This window comes from Anabrus simplex, chromosome 1 (genome assembly GCF_040414725.1).
Source record: "Anabrus simplex isolate iqAnaSimp1 chromosome 1, ASM4041472v1, whole genome shotgun sequence".
Lineage (NCBI taxonomy): Eukaryota > Metazoa > Arthropoda > Insecta > Orthoptera > Tettigoniidae > Anabrus > Anabrus simplex.
Window position 1 is genome coordinate 883427904 of NC_090265.1, and position 15757 is coordinate 883443660.

At 37.9% G+C, this 15757-nt stretch overlaps 1 protein-coding gene across 1 annotated transcript in view; it reads right to left on the reverse strand.

The window, feature by feature from the left end:
• Atg2 (Autophagy-related 2) overlaps positions 1–15757 on the reverse strand; it is a 412975-nt gene that overhangs the window by 227074 nt on the left and 170144 nt on the right. Inside the window, exon 15 of the mRNA XM_067136531.2 lies at positions 6530–6713. Within this exon, the coding sequence (XP_066992632.2) occupies positions 6530–6713 (184 nt within the window). The remainder of the gene's footprint in view (positions 1–6529; positions 6714–15757) is intronic.

A 15757-nucleotide genomic window follows, 5' to 3' on the forward strand; every position in this document is an offset into this window, starting at 1 on the left:
CGTTCTGGGCCTACAAAATGGGTTTCTGCCCCTTTCCTGGCCAGTTTATCTGCCATTTCCTTCTATACTTGTATGCCCTGGTACACACATTATTTTGACAATGTTGTACTTTGAGAGCTTCAGCAGAAGTGACTGGCAATACCAGACAATTCTGGATAAAATCCACACTGCTGCTAGTGCCTTAATAGCCGCTTGGCTGTCAGTAAAAATGAAAATGTTCTTATTCCTATAGTTCATTTTCAGATTTTCTTCAAGACATGTTGTGATAGCTATCACTTCCACTTGAAACACTGTAGTGTGTTTGCCAAGGCTCACCTGGATTGATCTCTCAGGTCTTCCCCCGATGATCCCTCCTCCTGTGCCATCCCCAGTCTTTGAGCCATCAGTCCACCACACTATATCTTCTTTTTCAGTATTCCATTTGTTGATATCCCAGTCTTTTTTTATTTTTTATTATCTCAGTCTCAAACAGTTTTTCAAAGTTGTACTTTGGTATCATATGATCAGAAGGCATGTGTAGAACTTCCTCTGTTATTACTCTGTTAATTTTACAGTGTCCTAGATTGGGTCTTTGTGCATTCCAGCACACTGATTCTGCCAACCTATATGAACTCATTCTAGCCTGTCCTTTTATGAAATTGCATAGTGATGGGAGGTCTAGTAAAGTATTCAAGGCTTCTGTCGACGTGGTTCTCATAGCCCCAGTTATGGCTATGCATGCCATTTTCTGTAGGCTGTCCAATCTACTAGTAACTTTTCCTTGGCTTACTTTCTGACACCAGATGATTGCAGCATAGGCCATCAACGGTCTAATGATCACTGCATATATCCACATTACCAATGATGGTCTTAGGCCCCATGTCTACCTAATGGCTCTTTTACATGCATACAGCAAGTTCTTGGCCGGGGTTATGGTCCTTTCTATATGTGGATTCCAGGTTAGATTTTTATCTAACACTACACCTACAGTAGGTGCAGTGCCTGTTCTTCCATATATACATCTTGCACAAAGAGTTTCAGTGATCTGTTTCCCTCTAATTTCCTCCTTCTTGCAAAAGGGACCAGAGTTATCTTGTTCAGGTTAACCGATAGTTGTTCTTCCAGACACCAGTTCTCCACAGAGTTAAGTGATCTTTGCATGAGGTCCTGGATAACACTCATCACATTACCTTGTACCACAATCACTAGGTCATCTGCGTATCCTTGTATATAAAAACCTTGTTCGTTGAGCATAGTTATGATTTTGTTCACCATGAGGTTCTACAGCAGAGGAGAAAGAACTCTTCCCTGAGCACAGCCTCGGGTGGCCCTAACCGTCAGTGTTTCTTCAAACAGGGTTGCTTTTATCTTCCTTCCGTCTAACATGGATTTAATCCATTTGATGACGGTTTTACTCACCTTGCTCTTTTCCAATGCTTCGATCATAGAGTGATGGGTTGTATTGCTGAAGGCTCCTTCTATATCTAGAAATGCCGCCAGTGCAATTTCTTTATATTCTTGGTTTTCCTCTAGTTTACAAACCAACTGGTGGAGTGCTACTTCAGTGGATCTGCCAGGTCTATATGCAAACTGATTTTCGTGTAACGTCGAGTTCAGTTGCACCGTTCTTCTGATATATTTATCCAGAATTTTCTCCATTGCTTTCAGCAAGAAGGAGATTAAACATAATGGTCTGTATGCTTAAGCATAATTGGCCCTCCCAGGCTTAGGTATGAACATTGCTTTAGCTTCAGACCATGTTTTCGGCACGTACCCTAAAGCTAGACTAGCACTGAAAAGGTCCATCAGGGCATTAACGAGTATCTCCCGTCCTTCCTGTAGGAGTATCGGAAGTATCTCACCTGGCCCCGGAGCCTTTATAGGATGAAACGTGTCCATTGTGTCGACTGTCCAGTTTACATGGTTATGTTTTATTAATCTATTGGTACAGTTCCAGTCTGCTCTTCGAGCTCTGGTCTCTGTTCCAACCGTTTCTTCTTCTGTCATCTCCTCAGCCTCAGGAAGGTGACACGCCATTAATATCTCCAGCGTGTCCCTCCCCGCCAGAGTAAATGACCCATCTGGTTTCTCCAGTGTCCCCACTTGATTTATATGGGTTGCTTTCAGAACCTTCTGGAGCCTTGCTGTTTCAGTGTGCGATTCCATTTTCTCACAGAACAGTCTCCAAGATTTTCTTTTTTCTTTTCGTATCTCTAGGTTATACTCAGTGAGTTTCCTATGATATACGTCCCACATACCATTTCTAGATGATATTCTATACAACATCCTAACCCCTTTTTTCATTCTGGTTAGTTTGTTGTTCCACCGCCTTACTTTTTTGGTGTTTTTCTTTTATTTCAGAGCACAGTTTTCATGGAATGAGTCTATAATGGCCTCTTCTAATAATTACTGCCTCATCCAATTCTTTCTGTCCTCTTATGTTAGTTGGAATTTTTTGTACAGCCTTCCCTAGAACTTCTCTGTATCTGTCCCAGTTAGTTCTTTTTGGGTCTCTGTACACCTCAATCCCACATAGTCTAGCATCTATTGCAAATTGGATGTGCTGGTTGTCAGGCAGTGACGGTTCCTCCAGCACCTTCCAGTCTTTAATAAAGGAATCATTAATGAACAAGGGGAGTGTGTGTGCGAGGATCTTCAAAAGGCAGAAGTATTCAGTCAGCAGTATGTAAAGATTGTTGGTTACAAGGATAATGTCCAGATAGAGGAGGTGACTAATACTAAAGAAGTATTAAAATTTACCTATGACAGCGATGACATTTACAGTAAGATACAAAAGTTAAAAACTAGAAAAGCAGCTGGAATTGATAAGGTTTCGGGGGATATACTAAAGACAGTGGGTTGGGATATAGTACCATATCTGAAATTCTTGTTTGATTATTGTTTGCATGAAGGAACTTTGCCAAATGAATGAAGAGTTGCTATAGTAGCCCCTGTATATAAAGGAAAGGGTGATAGACATAAAGCTGAAAATTACAGACCAGTCAGTTTGACATGCACTGTATGTAAGCTTTGGGAAAGCATTCTTTCTGATTATATTAGACATGTTTCCAAAATTAATAACTGGTTTGATAGAAGGCAGCTTGGGTTTAGGAAAGGTTATTTCACTGAAGCCCAACTTGTAGGATTCCAGCAAGATATAGCAGATATCCTGGATTCAGGAGGTCAATTGGACTGTATTGCGATTGACTTATCTAAGGCATTTGATAGGGTAGATCATGGGAGACTACTGGCAAGAATGAGTGCAATTGGACTAGAAAAAAGAGTGAATGAATGGGTGGCTTTGTTTCTAGAAAATAGAACTCAGAGAATTAGAGTAGGTGTAGCTTTATCTGTCCCTGTAAAAATTAAGAGGGGAATTCCTCAAGGCAGTATTATTGGACCTTTATGTTTTCTTATATATATCAATGATATGTGTAAAGAAGTGGAATCAGAGATAAGGCTTTTTGCAGATGATGTTATTCTGTACAGAGTAATAAATAAGTTACAAGATTGTGAGCAACTGCAAAGTGACCTCAATAATGTTGTGAGATGGACAGTAGGCAATGGTATGATGATAAATGAGGATAAAAGTCAGATTGTGAGTTTCACAAATAGGAAAAATCCTCTCAGTTTTAATTACTGTGTTGATGGGGTGAAAGTTCCTTTTGGGGATCATTGTAAATACCTAGGTATTAATATAAGGAAAGATCTTCATTGGAGTAATCACATAAATATGATTGTAAATAAAGGGTACAGATCTCTGCACATGGTTATGAAAGTATTTAGGTGTTATAGTAAGGATGTAAAGGAGAGAGCATATTTGTCTCTGGTGAGACCCCAACTAGAGTATGGTTCCAGTGTGTGGGACCCTTACCAGGATTACTTGATTCAGGAACTGGAAAAAATCCAAAGAAAAGCAGCTCGATTTGTTCTGGACGATTTCCGACAAAAGAGTAGCATTACAAAAATGTTACAAAGTTTGGGCTGGGAAGACTTGAGAGAAAGGAGACGAGCTACTCGACTAAGTATGTAAGTTGTATGTTCCGAGCTGTCAGTGGAGAGATGGCGTGGGAGGATATCAGTAGATGAATAAGTTTGGATGGTGTCTTTAAAAGTAGGAAAGATCACACTATGAAGATAAAGTTGGAATTCAAGAGGACAAATTGGGGTAAATATTTGTTTATAGGAAGGGGAGTTAGGGATTGGAATAACTTACCAAGGGAGATGTTCAATAAATTTCCAATTTCTTTGCAATCATTTAAGAAAAGGCTAGGAAAACAACAGATAAGGAATCTGCCACCTGGGCGACTGCCCTAAATGCAGATCAGTAGTGATTGATTGATTGATTGATTGATTGATTGATTGATTGATTGATTGATTGATTGATTGATTGATTGATTGATTGAAGTTTGCAATATGCATAGTGCTTAGAGTAATGTCTATTACCTCCCTACAATTTTTATTTATAAATGTAGAATAGATAATGTTTTTTGAATAAGAAAACTGACATTGACTGATTTATATGAAATGCAGTAAAGTTGATAGCAAGTGTTAAAATTTTAATGATTTGTGGCATGGTAAATAGCCGATCCCATGATATAAAGGTAGCATGCCTGGCTCTTAACTGGAGGCCCTTCCCCGGGTTCCATTCCCAGCCAGGTCAAGAATTTCTACCTGGGTCTGAGGGCTGGTTCGAGGTCCACTCAACCTACATGATAACATTTGAGGAGGTATCAGACGGTGAGACAGCAGATTTGGTCCAGAAAGCCAAGAATAATGGCCAAGAGGATTCATCTTGCTGATCACACGACACCTCGTAATCTGCAGAGCCTTCAGGCTGAGCACCAACTGCTTAGTAGGCCAAGGCCCTTCAGGGCTGTTGTGCCATGGGGTTTAGTTTGGTTTGGTTTGACATGGTAAATATTTATGGGCAGGCTACGAAATTACAAAATGTTTTTGTTGAGACCAGAAAAATCATTTCCTGAAGGGGAATGTATCAAAGTGTGTTTAAATAAAGTCAGAGAAGTACAGTGCCCTGAAAAGCAGAAACATTAATTTTTTTCAGTTTGTCATGTAACACTGACGTCATGTGGAAGATATCATCTGTAATGTTCGAAATACATTGCATGACAAATTTAGACAATTTCAAGCCTTTTTTCGGTGCTGAAAGTACAAATGTAACTGATCCCCCCCACAGTTACTAATTTATGATGCATGAATTAAAATTCATGGTTAAAAGCCTGTACTGATGGTGATTAATTGTATGATATAATTAATTTGTGATTGCGGTGTTGATGACAATTTTAACATGACTGAGGAGTTGGTAGGAATGATCAATGTGCAGGTAACAATGGCTGGCGCCAATAGTTTTTGAAGCCATTTCATTTGTGATAGAAGCTAATGACCTCAAATGGAACAAGCTGTGCAGCGTGATTACTGATGGTGCTTCTTCGATGAGTGGTTTGAAATGTAGTTTGGCTCAAATAATTAGCAATAGGATGAAACACGAAGGTGGAAAGTCATTAAGCTTGAATGCGGTGATGATTATTCCATAGTTCAGCTTCACGGATGAATGATCAATGTTCAGGTTTTCGGTTCTGAGGGTCCCGGGTTTGATTCCTGGCTGGGTTAGGGATTTTAATTAAGGCTGTTGATATCTTTCGAAGCACCTGATTTGAAGTCAAAGTCTTTGAAGTGTAAGAATTTTGCTGAAGCTTTGAAGCTGCTTTGGACAAATTCCCATTTCAATTATGCGAAGCTTCGAAGGTTTGTACTACAGGGTGTTCTCACAGAAAAATAAATATCTACATCAATATCTATCATGTATTAGTACATTATGCAACAAGCCTATAATGGCAATACAGGCGAGTTGCATATGACTGTTTATGTTCGATGATAATTGCAACTCTATTTTTTAAATATTCATAAATTTCTGTTGAGATGTCACTTGAAATTGAGTTAATAAAGAGCAGAGCGCATGCGCTGGGTTACTGATTTTCCATGAGTGGATCAGAGACCTTGACGATGTCATATCTTTTCAAAGCTTTGATAGAAGGTTATCATAACCTAGCTTTATTTCAAACACAAATTGTTTATTGTACAGTTGGTGAAGTGAATTTATGGGAATGTGCTGTGTGGTTGTGGAATATTGGAAGTAGAAAGTGCATTGATGTTAATATGTGTGTCTGACATGTTTGATTTTGGAAACAAGTGCGAAGCTAGTGCGTTGAGTGCACGTGCGATGCTATCCTTACCTAACTGGTTGAACAGTTGTATCATAATTAAAATCTGAACTCAGATTGGTGGATAACATGTATCATAATGAAACTTGAACTATAATGAGCCTCATTAAGATTCAGTTTTCTGGCACATAATTTTTGTATTTTGGCATCGTCGAGCATAAAAGTATTTACACTATCCCTTCTAAGTGGCACAATATAAAGTCATGTAAAATACCTCTGTACAAATGTTTTAGAACGTGTAAGATACACATAAATTAAGGAAGATTGCAAAATTAAAATCCATGTAAATATATTCAGATTTTGCTCACCTGAAACAAGCCATGAATCTCTCTGCATTGCAGCTCATACCTTCTACATGACTCACGACTATCCAACAAGGTGTGGAATGAGACATCTGTTAGTTCAAAGGTCAGAAAGTCTTTTCTTACTGAACGTTTCCACCAAGGAGGCCGGTCCATATCATGAATAGGTCGTAGGTCTGGTGTAGGAAATCTGGTAATTAAAAATACAATTTATCATGACAGCATACGAAACCTGAAGGGAAGCAACAAAATTAATAACAGTGATACAGTATTTGGAATCTTGTGTAAAAAGTACACTTCACACATTTCACTTTGTGGTATGATATTTAAAAGCAATGAAACATGTGGTTCTATTTATTAACAACCTATTTTTGAATGAGCTACTAGATGCTTATTCTTCATCATCATCATCATCATCATCATCATCATCATCATCAACGTGATAACCCTTTATCTAAATGCAGGCAAATTAGGTCAGATATGGTTCCTCTTCATTTTACTATCTTTTTCCACCATTCCTCATTTATCATTGCTTTTTCAGTCCAGGTCTTGTTGCCTTAAATAGGTCCATCTATTGTAATGTAAGTCTCCCTCAACATTTTCTTCCTTTCATTTGTGATTCCATAACATGATTTGGCTTATTTTCTCTCTTCTTTGATCTGTTTAAAGGGATTAATTATCCCAACATTTAAAAATGGTGATAAAAAGGAATGTAATACAGAGGGATCATCCTTATTGCCCTTGTAGCTAAGATATTTGGGAGAGTTTTTGAGAATAGAAGAGGAAGCTAGAAGGAGAAATAAAAGAAGAACAGTATGGTTTTAGGAAAGACAGATCAATGTTTGAGCTGATCTTTACATTAAAACATATGATGGAGAAAAGATGGGAGTTTGGAAAAGACATAGTGATGACATTTATTGACATTGAGAAAGCTTATGACAGTGTGCCCAGATAGTTGGTATGGGACACATTAAGGAAAAAACAAGTTAACAGAGTGGAAGTGTAAATGATAAAAGCTATGTACAAAAATTTTGTTAGTAGTGTGAAGACTAGTATAGAAAAAGTTAAATGGTTTAAAGCTGAAACTGGTCTCCGTCAAGGAAGTGTACTATCCCGCATACTATTCATCATAGTCATGAATGAAATTCATAAGAACATTAAACAGAGATTGCGAAGACAGGCAACAAAAGCCGTGTTGTTTGCAGATGATTCAGTGATATGGGGCGAGGATGAAACGGAAGTGCAAAAACAAGTAGATGTATAGAATCAAGAGATAGAAAAATTTGGGATGAAAGTAAGCACAGAGAAAAGTAAAACAATAGTGATGACAAGGGGAAGGAAGGAAGGAAGGAAGGAAGGAAGGAAGGAAGGAAGGAAGGAAGGAAGGAAGGAGAAAGATAAAACTGAATGGTAAAATTCTGGAAGTGGTTAAAAGTTTCAAGTACTTGAGAATTATAATCACAGAAGATGGAAAGATAACCAAGGAAATTGGGAAAAGAATACAACAAGCAAACAGCTTCTACCAGAGTGTAAGGGGTATTTTGTGGAACCCAGGATGTCCCGAAGTAATGTAAGAAAGTATTATATTCAACCTATTATGAACCCATACTAACCTATGCAAATGGAACGTGAACAACAAAGGAAAGAGAGGAGAGTAGAATACAGGCAACGGAGATGAAATTCCTAAGAGGTATCAAGGGCAAGACCTGAAAGGATAGAATTAGAAATGAAGAGATAAGGAAAAGGACAGGAATCTTGAAATTTCAAGACAGGATAGAAACAACAAAGCTAAAGTCGTATGGGCATATGATGAGAATGGAAGAAGAGAGATTGCCGAAAAAGATGAGTTAACAGGAAAGAGACCATGAAGAAGACCCCGAAAGAGGTGGATAGATTCAGTGTGGGAGTGCACAGAGAAGAGAGGAGGAAAACCAGAAGATGTACTTAAAAAAGGAGAATGGTGGAAAGACAGGCAGTGATGGAGGACCTTCATTCACAACCTGACCCGGGAAGCTGGAAACAGGAAATGAAGATGATGATGATGATGATTTATCTGTTTAAAAAAAGTAAATTTATCTCCAACTAGGCCATGAAGGCCATTGGAGGGGTGGAAGGTAAAAGCTTCCACTATTTATAACCTCAGCACTTGAGGGAGTAGAGTTGTCAGCAATACATTCGGCCACCTTTGCACCCAGGAATTAACTTGGTACTCATTTTAGGTGTAAGCTGAGTGAACCTCAGGGCCATGTGCACATCCGGAAGTAGTAATCTCATTTCTTAAATTTCTCAAGTTTCTGACCGGGAATCAAACCCTTGTCCTTCTGGGTGAACCAAGCAAACCTCTACTTCCTGAGCCAGGTAGCCCCTCATTTATCTGTTTACTATGTAGGAGGGGAGTATTCATTCTGGTGAAAGAAGAATTTGTAAGCTATGAAAAAGTTAAAGATTACAAGCATGAAATTCTAGGTATATGGCTCAATTCTAAAGATAATAGGCAACTTGATGTCTTTGGAGTGTGCAGACTGAGAAAGGGTACCGCTGATGCTGATTCAGAATTATTTGATAAGATAATCAGCTATGTGGGAAACGACATGGAAAGGAATGTGATTGTAGCGGGAGATATGAATTTACCAAATGTCAACTGGGAAGGTAATGCGAATGACAAGAAGCATGACCAACAAATGGCTAATAAGTTAATATGGGAAGGACAGCTGATTCAGAAAGTGATGGAACCAATTAGAGGGAAGAATATCCTGGACGTGGTGCTGGTAAAACCAGATGAGCTCTATAGAGAAACCAAAATTAATAGATGGTATTAGTCCGTGCCCAGCGGATGAGATCATGTGTTATGGGGCTGCATTGTATATCCTCATATATAGATCTACGCTTCATTTGTGGCTTCCGAGGAGTATTTGTGACTTCATTTTGAGTGCCAAGTTTGTGGTGGTGTTGTCTAGTGAATTTACTCTAGTTTCATAGTGTTTTGGTTCATATTTACTATTAATATGTATGCCATAAGTGTCAACCATATTATTCATTGCTGCATTTATTCCATAGATAACACAATCTAGAGAGTCACTCAATATCATTCACTAAACTATCTGCCCTAACTGGCACCCATTTTGTTTCTTTGCCATCGCTACCACAGAAACCACAAGAAGATGTGCATTCTACTTTCAATTCTTGGCGTTGTTTAGACCAAACAGCCGGCCCATAATGTCAGCCATCTTTAAGACAAGCAATGTGAGATGTCTGTCCTCCAGAGGTACGGTCGCAAACATACTCCAGGAACTAAGCAGAGGTTGGATATGATCTTACATAAGATATTGGGATGGGGGAGCCTCAACCCCAACACGGCGCGTCCCTATGGCTGATAGGAGAGGTTCCTGTAGATATGCAGGACAGATGTGAATAAGGTTCCTCCAAATAAACACCCACAGATCAACTGAGGCAAAAGAAAAGGGTCAATGGTCTCTAAAGCAGAAGAGGAAGATTCCCAATGGTTTAGAGGGTGGAAGAACCAAACTCTGGGGCTTACAACCTCAGTTTTAATTCGGAGGAGCAGGCAATGCCTACTCTCCCAACTAACTTCAACGTAAGGCATGATGGAAACACCTTCAGGAAAGACTACTCCAGGGGGCAGCCAGAAACGGAAATCCCCCACCACCGTGAGTGGTGCAACCAGGCCTTTGGATTCTGGAGAGCCTGGAACGTCATGCAGGGAAGATCACGAAGTTATACAAGGAGTAATTTTAAATACCACCTATTCAATACAACTTTATTCCACTATAGTGTGGTTAAATACACATGGAGATTATCAGAAATTTGAAGGGTACATGTTTCGCCCACTATTTATTGGGCATCAGCCTCAAACAATCTTAAAACACATATGGTCTAAGGAGTCATAAAAACTTACTTAAAAAGTATTGATGAATATTTACAAGTGTTAATACTGTGGCTGCAAAACATTTACAGTACAAATATATTGATTAAAACAAAACTTATACTAAAATTACTTTGAAAAATTGGTATGTCCGTCTAAAAGTACTAGTCATACAAAGTTTTAAAAAAAATAAATAATCATGACTGGCACTGAAATGGATCCTCTTGATGAGAAACATGAGCAACATATTACATTAGGAAAATAGATGTCAAAAATAAGGCGTCAACAGGATAAGAACAAGACGGTTAAAAGATACAGTATAAGCTCATATTTGAGGCCAATATTTAAAATAAGGATGGAAATAAGTAGTTGAATAGTTTATAACGTCTTGGAAAGTTGAATAAAAATAGTGGTATGTCGTGAAGTGGTGAATAACATCAAAGAATTTGCTGTAAAAATGCTGCTAAAATATCAAATAAAAGAAGGTAGGCTGGACAACAATTTCGTGTAACAGAAAATGCCTTCTATAGACGTGGATGTCCGTAGTAAACAATGTTTTCAACCTGGAATGAAACGGAAAGCTAACTTGACGACGGGAAATTAGGCCGAGAACATATCACTGAAAACGATATCTTGAATAATGTGTACTTACTTATTCTCAAGATGTAATGTATGTCCGAATGTATCTGCAGCGTTAGTCTGTTTGAAATTCCTGCTTCTAGTGTAGTATCGACACTGTGGAGGTGCTGGGGAATGCTGAGGGGAAGAGGGGGTATCGGTAGGCGGAGCCTCACGTGTTGTAGCCAGTATAGGAGGGGCGTTACTTGAAGGAGCAAGTATGGCGTCGATATCTAACGAAATAGAGGGAGTCTTTAATTCTAAGGATTTAAATATCTGAGGGACTTTATTATGATTTGGGTTGACCGTATTCAATAACTTAGGCATTAAAATATGTAGTGGACTTCTGACTTCCGTGTCATCATTAAGATTACGATCTTTATTATATGTCCTGTCTAAAAAAATGTAAATACTTTCTAATTCATTCAAAAGTTTACCTTTGCCTGTATTCCTAATTATTGTGAGATCTTTTTCTATTGTAGTGAAACGGTGTCCAGTTTCCTTTATGTGGGTGCTCATTGCCGAGTATTTATTATGTTTTTCGGCATTGATATGTTCCATGTACCTTATATAAAAGCTGCGCCCAGTCTGTCCAACATAAGATTTTCCACACTGGGAACATGTTAATCTATAAACTCCTGAACCTGAATATCTATTATTGTCGTAATTAATCTTATTATGATTAAAAAATATATTTTGAGTTGTGTTAATTGCTCGAAAGGCTACGTTCATATTATGCTTACTGAAAGTATTCGCAATTTGGTGGACCACTGGGCTACTATAAGTGAAAGTGGTATACTTAGTTCTTTTTGGTTTGTCGGGTATGAGATTCATGGATAACTTATTTTTGATTTTATGAATTAAGCGGTTTACCATCTCGACCTTAAACACATTAAGTCTGGCTAGGTTTCTTATGTAATTCAACTCATTCCTTAAGTTAGTAGGGGAAAGAGGGATTCTTAGTGCTCTATAAATTAAACTATGCAAAGGTGCTTGTTTCTGGGAGCCAGGATGTAATGAGGAATTATTATAGTTATCGGAGAATGTGTAGGCTTTCTATATATTTGAAATTCAAAAGTGTTATTGATTCGTGTCACTGTTATGTCCAGAAAATTCAAGGAACCCTTGTCTTCATCTTCCTTAGTAAAACTCAGGTTAGGGTCGATATTGTTTAATTTGTCTAAAATTTTGCTGCTATTGGTAACATCTTTATCAATTATTACGAATGTATCGTCGACATATCTCAACCATAAGCAAATCCCTTTAACATTAGTTTTTATTTTTGTGTGTTCAATTGAGTCCATGTAAATGTCAGCTAGGATGCCCGATATTAGGTCACCCATTGCTATTGCTAAACCGTTCTGTTTGTAAATTTTTTTGTTAAATGTAAAATAATTGTTGTCCAGAACGAAGTTCAATAGTTTCATGAATTCATCGATCTCCTTTCTACTGAGGCCACTATGTTTACAGATGTTATCATAGATGATGTTAACCGTGTCACCAGTTGGAATATTTGGGTACATATTAATCACATCGAAGGAGCATATTGCTTGATATGGTTGAAGATTAAATTTGCTTAAAATCTCACAAAAATCTATTGAATTCCTTAAGGGCTGCTTGTTATTAAACACGTAATGTATTTTAAGGAAGCCATGTATGTACCAAGAGGCTTTATAAGTTGGACTGTTGCGGCAGTTAATAATAGGACGCATTGGAATATCATTTTTATGTACCTTAGGAAGAGCTCTTGCCACAGGAATATTCGGATTCATATTTATGAGATTTTGTTGATCTTGTTCATTAAACAGAAATGTCGAATTCTTTATTATTGTCTTTAAGTTACATTGTATCTTAACTAGTGGATCTTTATTAACAACCATGTATCCATTACTGTTAAAGAAATCCTCTGTTTTTTTAATATATGCTTCTTTGTCTAAGAGAACTATTGATCCTCCCTTGTCAGCCTTAGTTACCACAATGTTGTTGTTTTCTATCTTAGTCTTTAAATTTTGTATTAGTGTATGTTGTCTAATATCAAATTTAGCATTCAAATCTTCGGCTAGCCTAGGAAGTTTATTCTTTATTTCCGTTTTTATGTCGCTTTGTATTTCATACGGGAGTTTAGAAACGCTGGTCTCTATCTCGGCCACTGTGTCAATGATGTCTACCTCTTTTTTCTTATTAGGCCAATTGTATTTACGGCCTTCATTTAAGAGATCCATCTCTTTACATAAAAATTGTGTATTAGTCAAATTTATGACCGCGGGAGTGTCCGTGTCTAGAGGGTTTATTCTCTGTCTGTCTGTCTGTCTGTCTGTCTGTCTGTCTGTCTGTCTGTCTGTCTGTCTGTCTGTCTGTCTGTCTGTCTGTCTGTCTGTCTGTCTGTCTGTCTGTCTGTCTGTCTGTCTGTCTGTCTGTCTGTCTGTCTGTCTGTCTGTCTGTCTGTCTGTCTGTACTTAGTTTAGAATGTTGTGTATGACTATGTATGACTAGTACTTTTAGACGAACATACCAATTTTTCAAAGTAATTTTAGTATAAGTTTTGTTTTAATCAATATATTTGTACTGTAAACATTTTGCATCCACAGTATTAACACTTGTAAATATTCATCAATACTTTTTAAGTAAGTTTTTATGACTCCTTAGACCATATGTTTTTAAGATTGTTTGAGGCTGATGATGCCCAATAAATAGTGGGCGAAACATGTACCCTTCAAATTTCTGATAATCTCCATGTGTATTTAACCACACTATAGTGGAATAAATTTGTATTGAATAGGTGGTATTTAAAATTACTCCTTGTATAATTTTGTGATCAGCTATTTTTCAATACGGAATAATGATGAGAATACTGGTTTGTAATGCAGGGAAGAGTCGGAGCTTCCCAGAACCTCCTAAGGAAGATACGAACCAAGCAAAAACATCTGCTCGGAACAATGAACATCAACACGCTCCTAAAAGTTGGAAAATTAAAACAACTTACTGATGTTTTGAGAGAAAGAGATATTTACATACTTGCACTCCAAGAGACAAGATACCTTGATGAAAATCATATGGAATCTAATGGCTATAGAATTTACAAAGGAAAATCGGCAATAAAAAACAACGCAAATGTAACGATCCTAGGTACGGCCTTTATGATTAAAAGTAACATTCTGGAGTCCATCATTAATTTCACCTCACCAACAGAGAGGATCTCGTTTCTGTCCTTCAGATCTGGCAATAAAGCATACATGATCATCAATGCACATGCGCAGATAAATGACAATAACAAGAAAAACCCAGGGAAGGTAGATGACTTTTGGGAAATTCTTGAAGACACAACGTCCAAAATTCCACAACACCATGTGAAAATTTTGGTTGGTGATTTCAATGCTCAAATAGGTAAAGAAAGAAGGTAAAGGAAAATTGTGGGGGACTACCCAGCACATAACAGAACAAACAGAAATGGCGAAAGATTAATCAGTTTCTGCAGACATTTTAACTTGAAACTCATGTCTACATACTTCAAGGCACTCCCTAACAAGAAAAAAACATGGGCATCTCCTAATACGTTGCTGGGGGAGTTTCAGATCAACCATGTTGCTATTACGACCAGAAACTGAAGGGAAATCTTGAACATTAAGGTAAGAAAAAGCTTAAACATAGATTCAGACCACTACCTCTCGGAGATTAAAGTAAGATTCCAACCAAATAAACCCAAACAAAGAATGAAGAGGAAGCTTAGAATTGATGCAGATACTCTGAAACAAAGCAAAGAGACATATTGTGAAAAATTGTGAAGCTGAATATGAACAGCTGGGAAGAGATCAAAAACTCGATGTTTAAAGCAGCTGAAGGTTTGGGGAATCCAGCGAGGAAACGAAAACACAGGTGGTGGAATGAAAAGTGTGATGAAGCTTTGGACAGAAGACTACAAGCATGGAAGAGGTGGCATTCCAACAAAACCGAGGAGAGATGGGAAACTTTCAGGGAAGAGAGAAAGAAAACAGCTAAGATCATACGATCAGAGAAAAGAAATTATGACAGAAGAAGGATGGATAAGATAGAAGATGATTTTCGAAAGAACAACACTCAAGCATTTTACAAAACCTTCAGAGAGGAAGTACAGGGATACCAGCCATCAAGTTTGTGTTTCAAGCGGGAGGATGGTAGTGTAGTAACGAACAACAAAGAAAATTGTCAATTTCTCGCAGATTACTTCAAAATGTTACTGAATTGTGCAGAACCTGTGGAAAGATTGGATATGAAAAATCTATCTCAGGATAACCAAGATTCCAAGTCACCGAGTCTAGAAGAGATCAAAGAAATAATAAATGAGCTTAAAATCAACAAAGCACCAGGTGAAGATGGAATTATTGCAGAAATGTGGAAGTTCGGAGGAGAAACTGCAGCAAAAGCAATCCACGCCGTCATAGGAGAAATCTGGAGAGATGAAAAATCCCCAGTGATTGGAAGTGTGCTCTTATACACCCACTTCACAAGAAAGGTCTCCGAACGAACATCAATAACTATAGAGGCATCTCTTTACTCCCAATAACATATAAGATACACTCTAAAGTACTATTGAGAAGAGTTGAAGAACAAGCGGACCATCTCATTGGTGAGTACCAAGCTGGTTTTCGAAAAGGAAGATCATGCGCAGAACAAATATTTAACCAGAAGAGCATTCTCAGAATAAGAGCTTTGAGAAGCCAGAACACCGTGGTAATATTAGTTGATTTTAAGAAAGA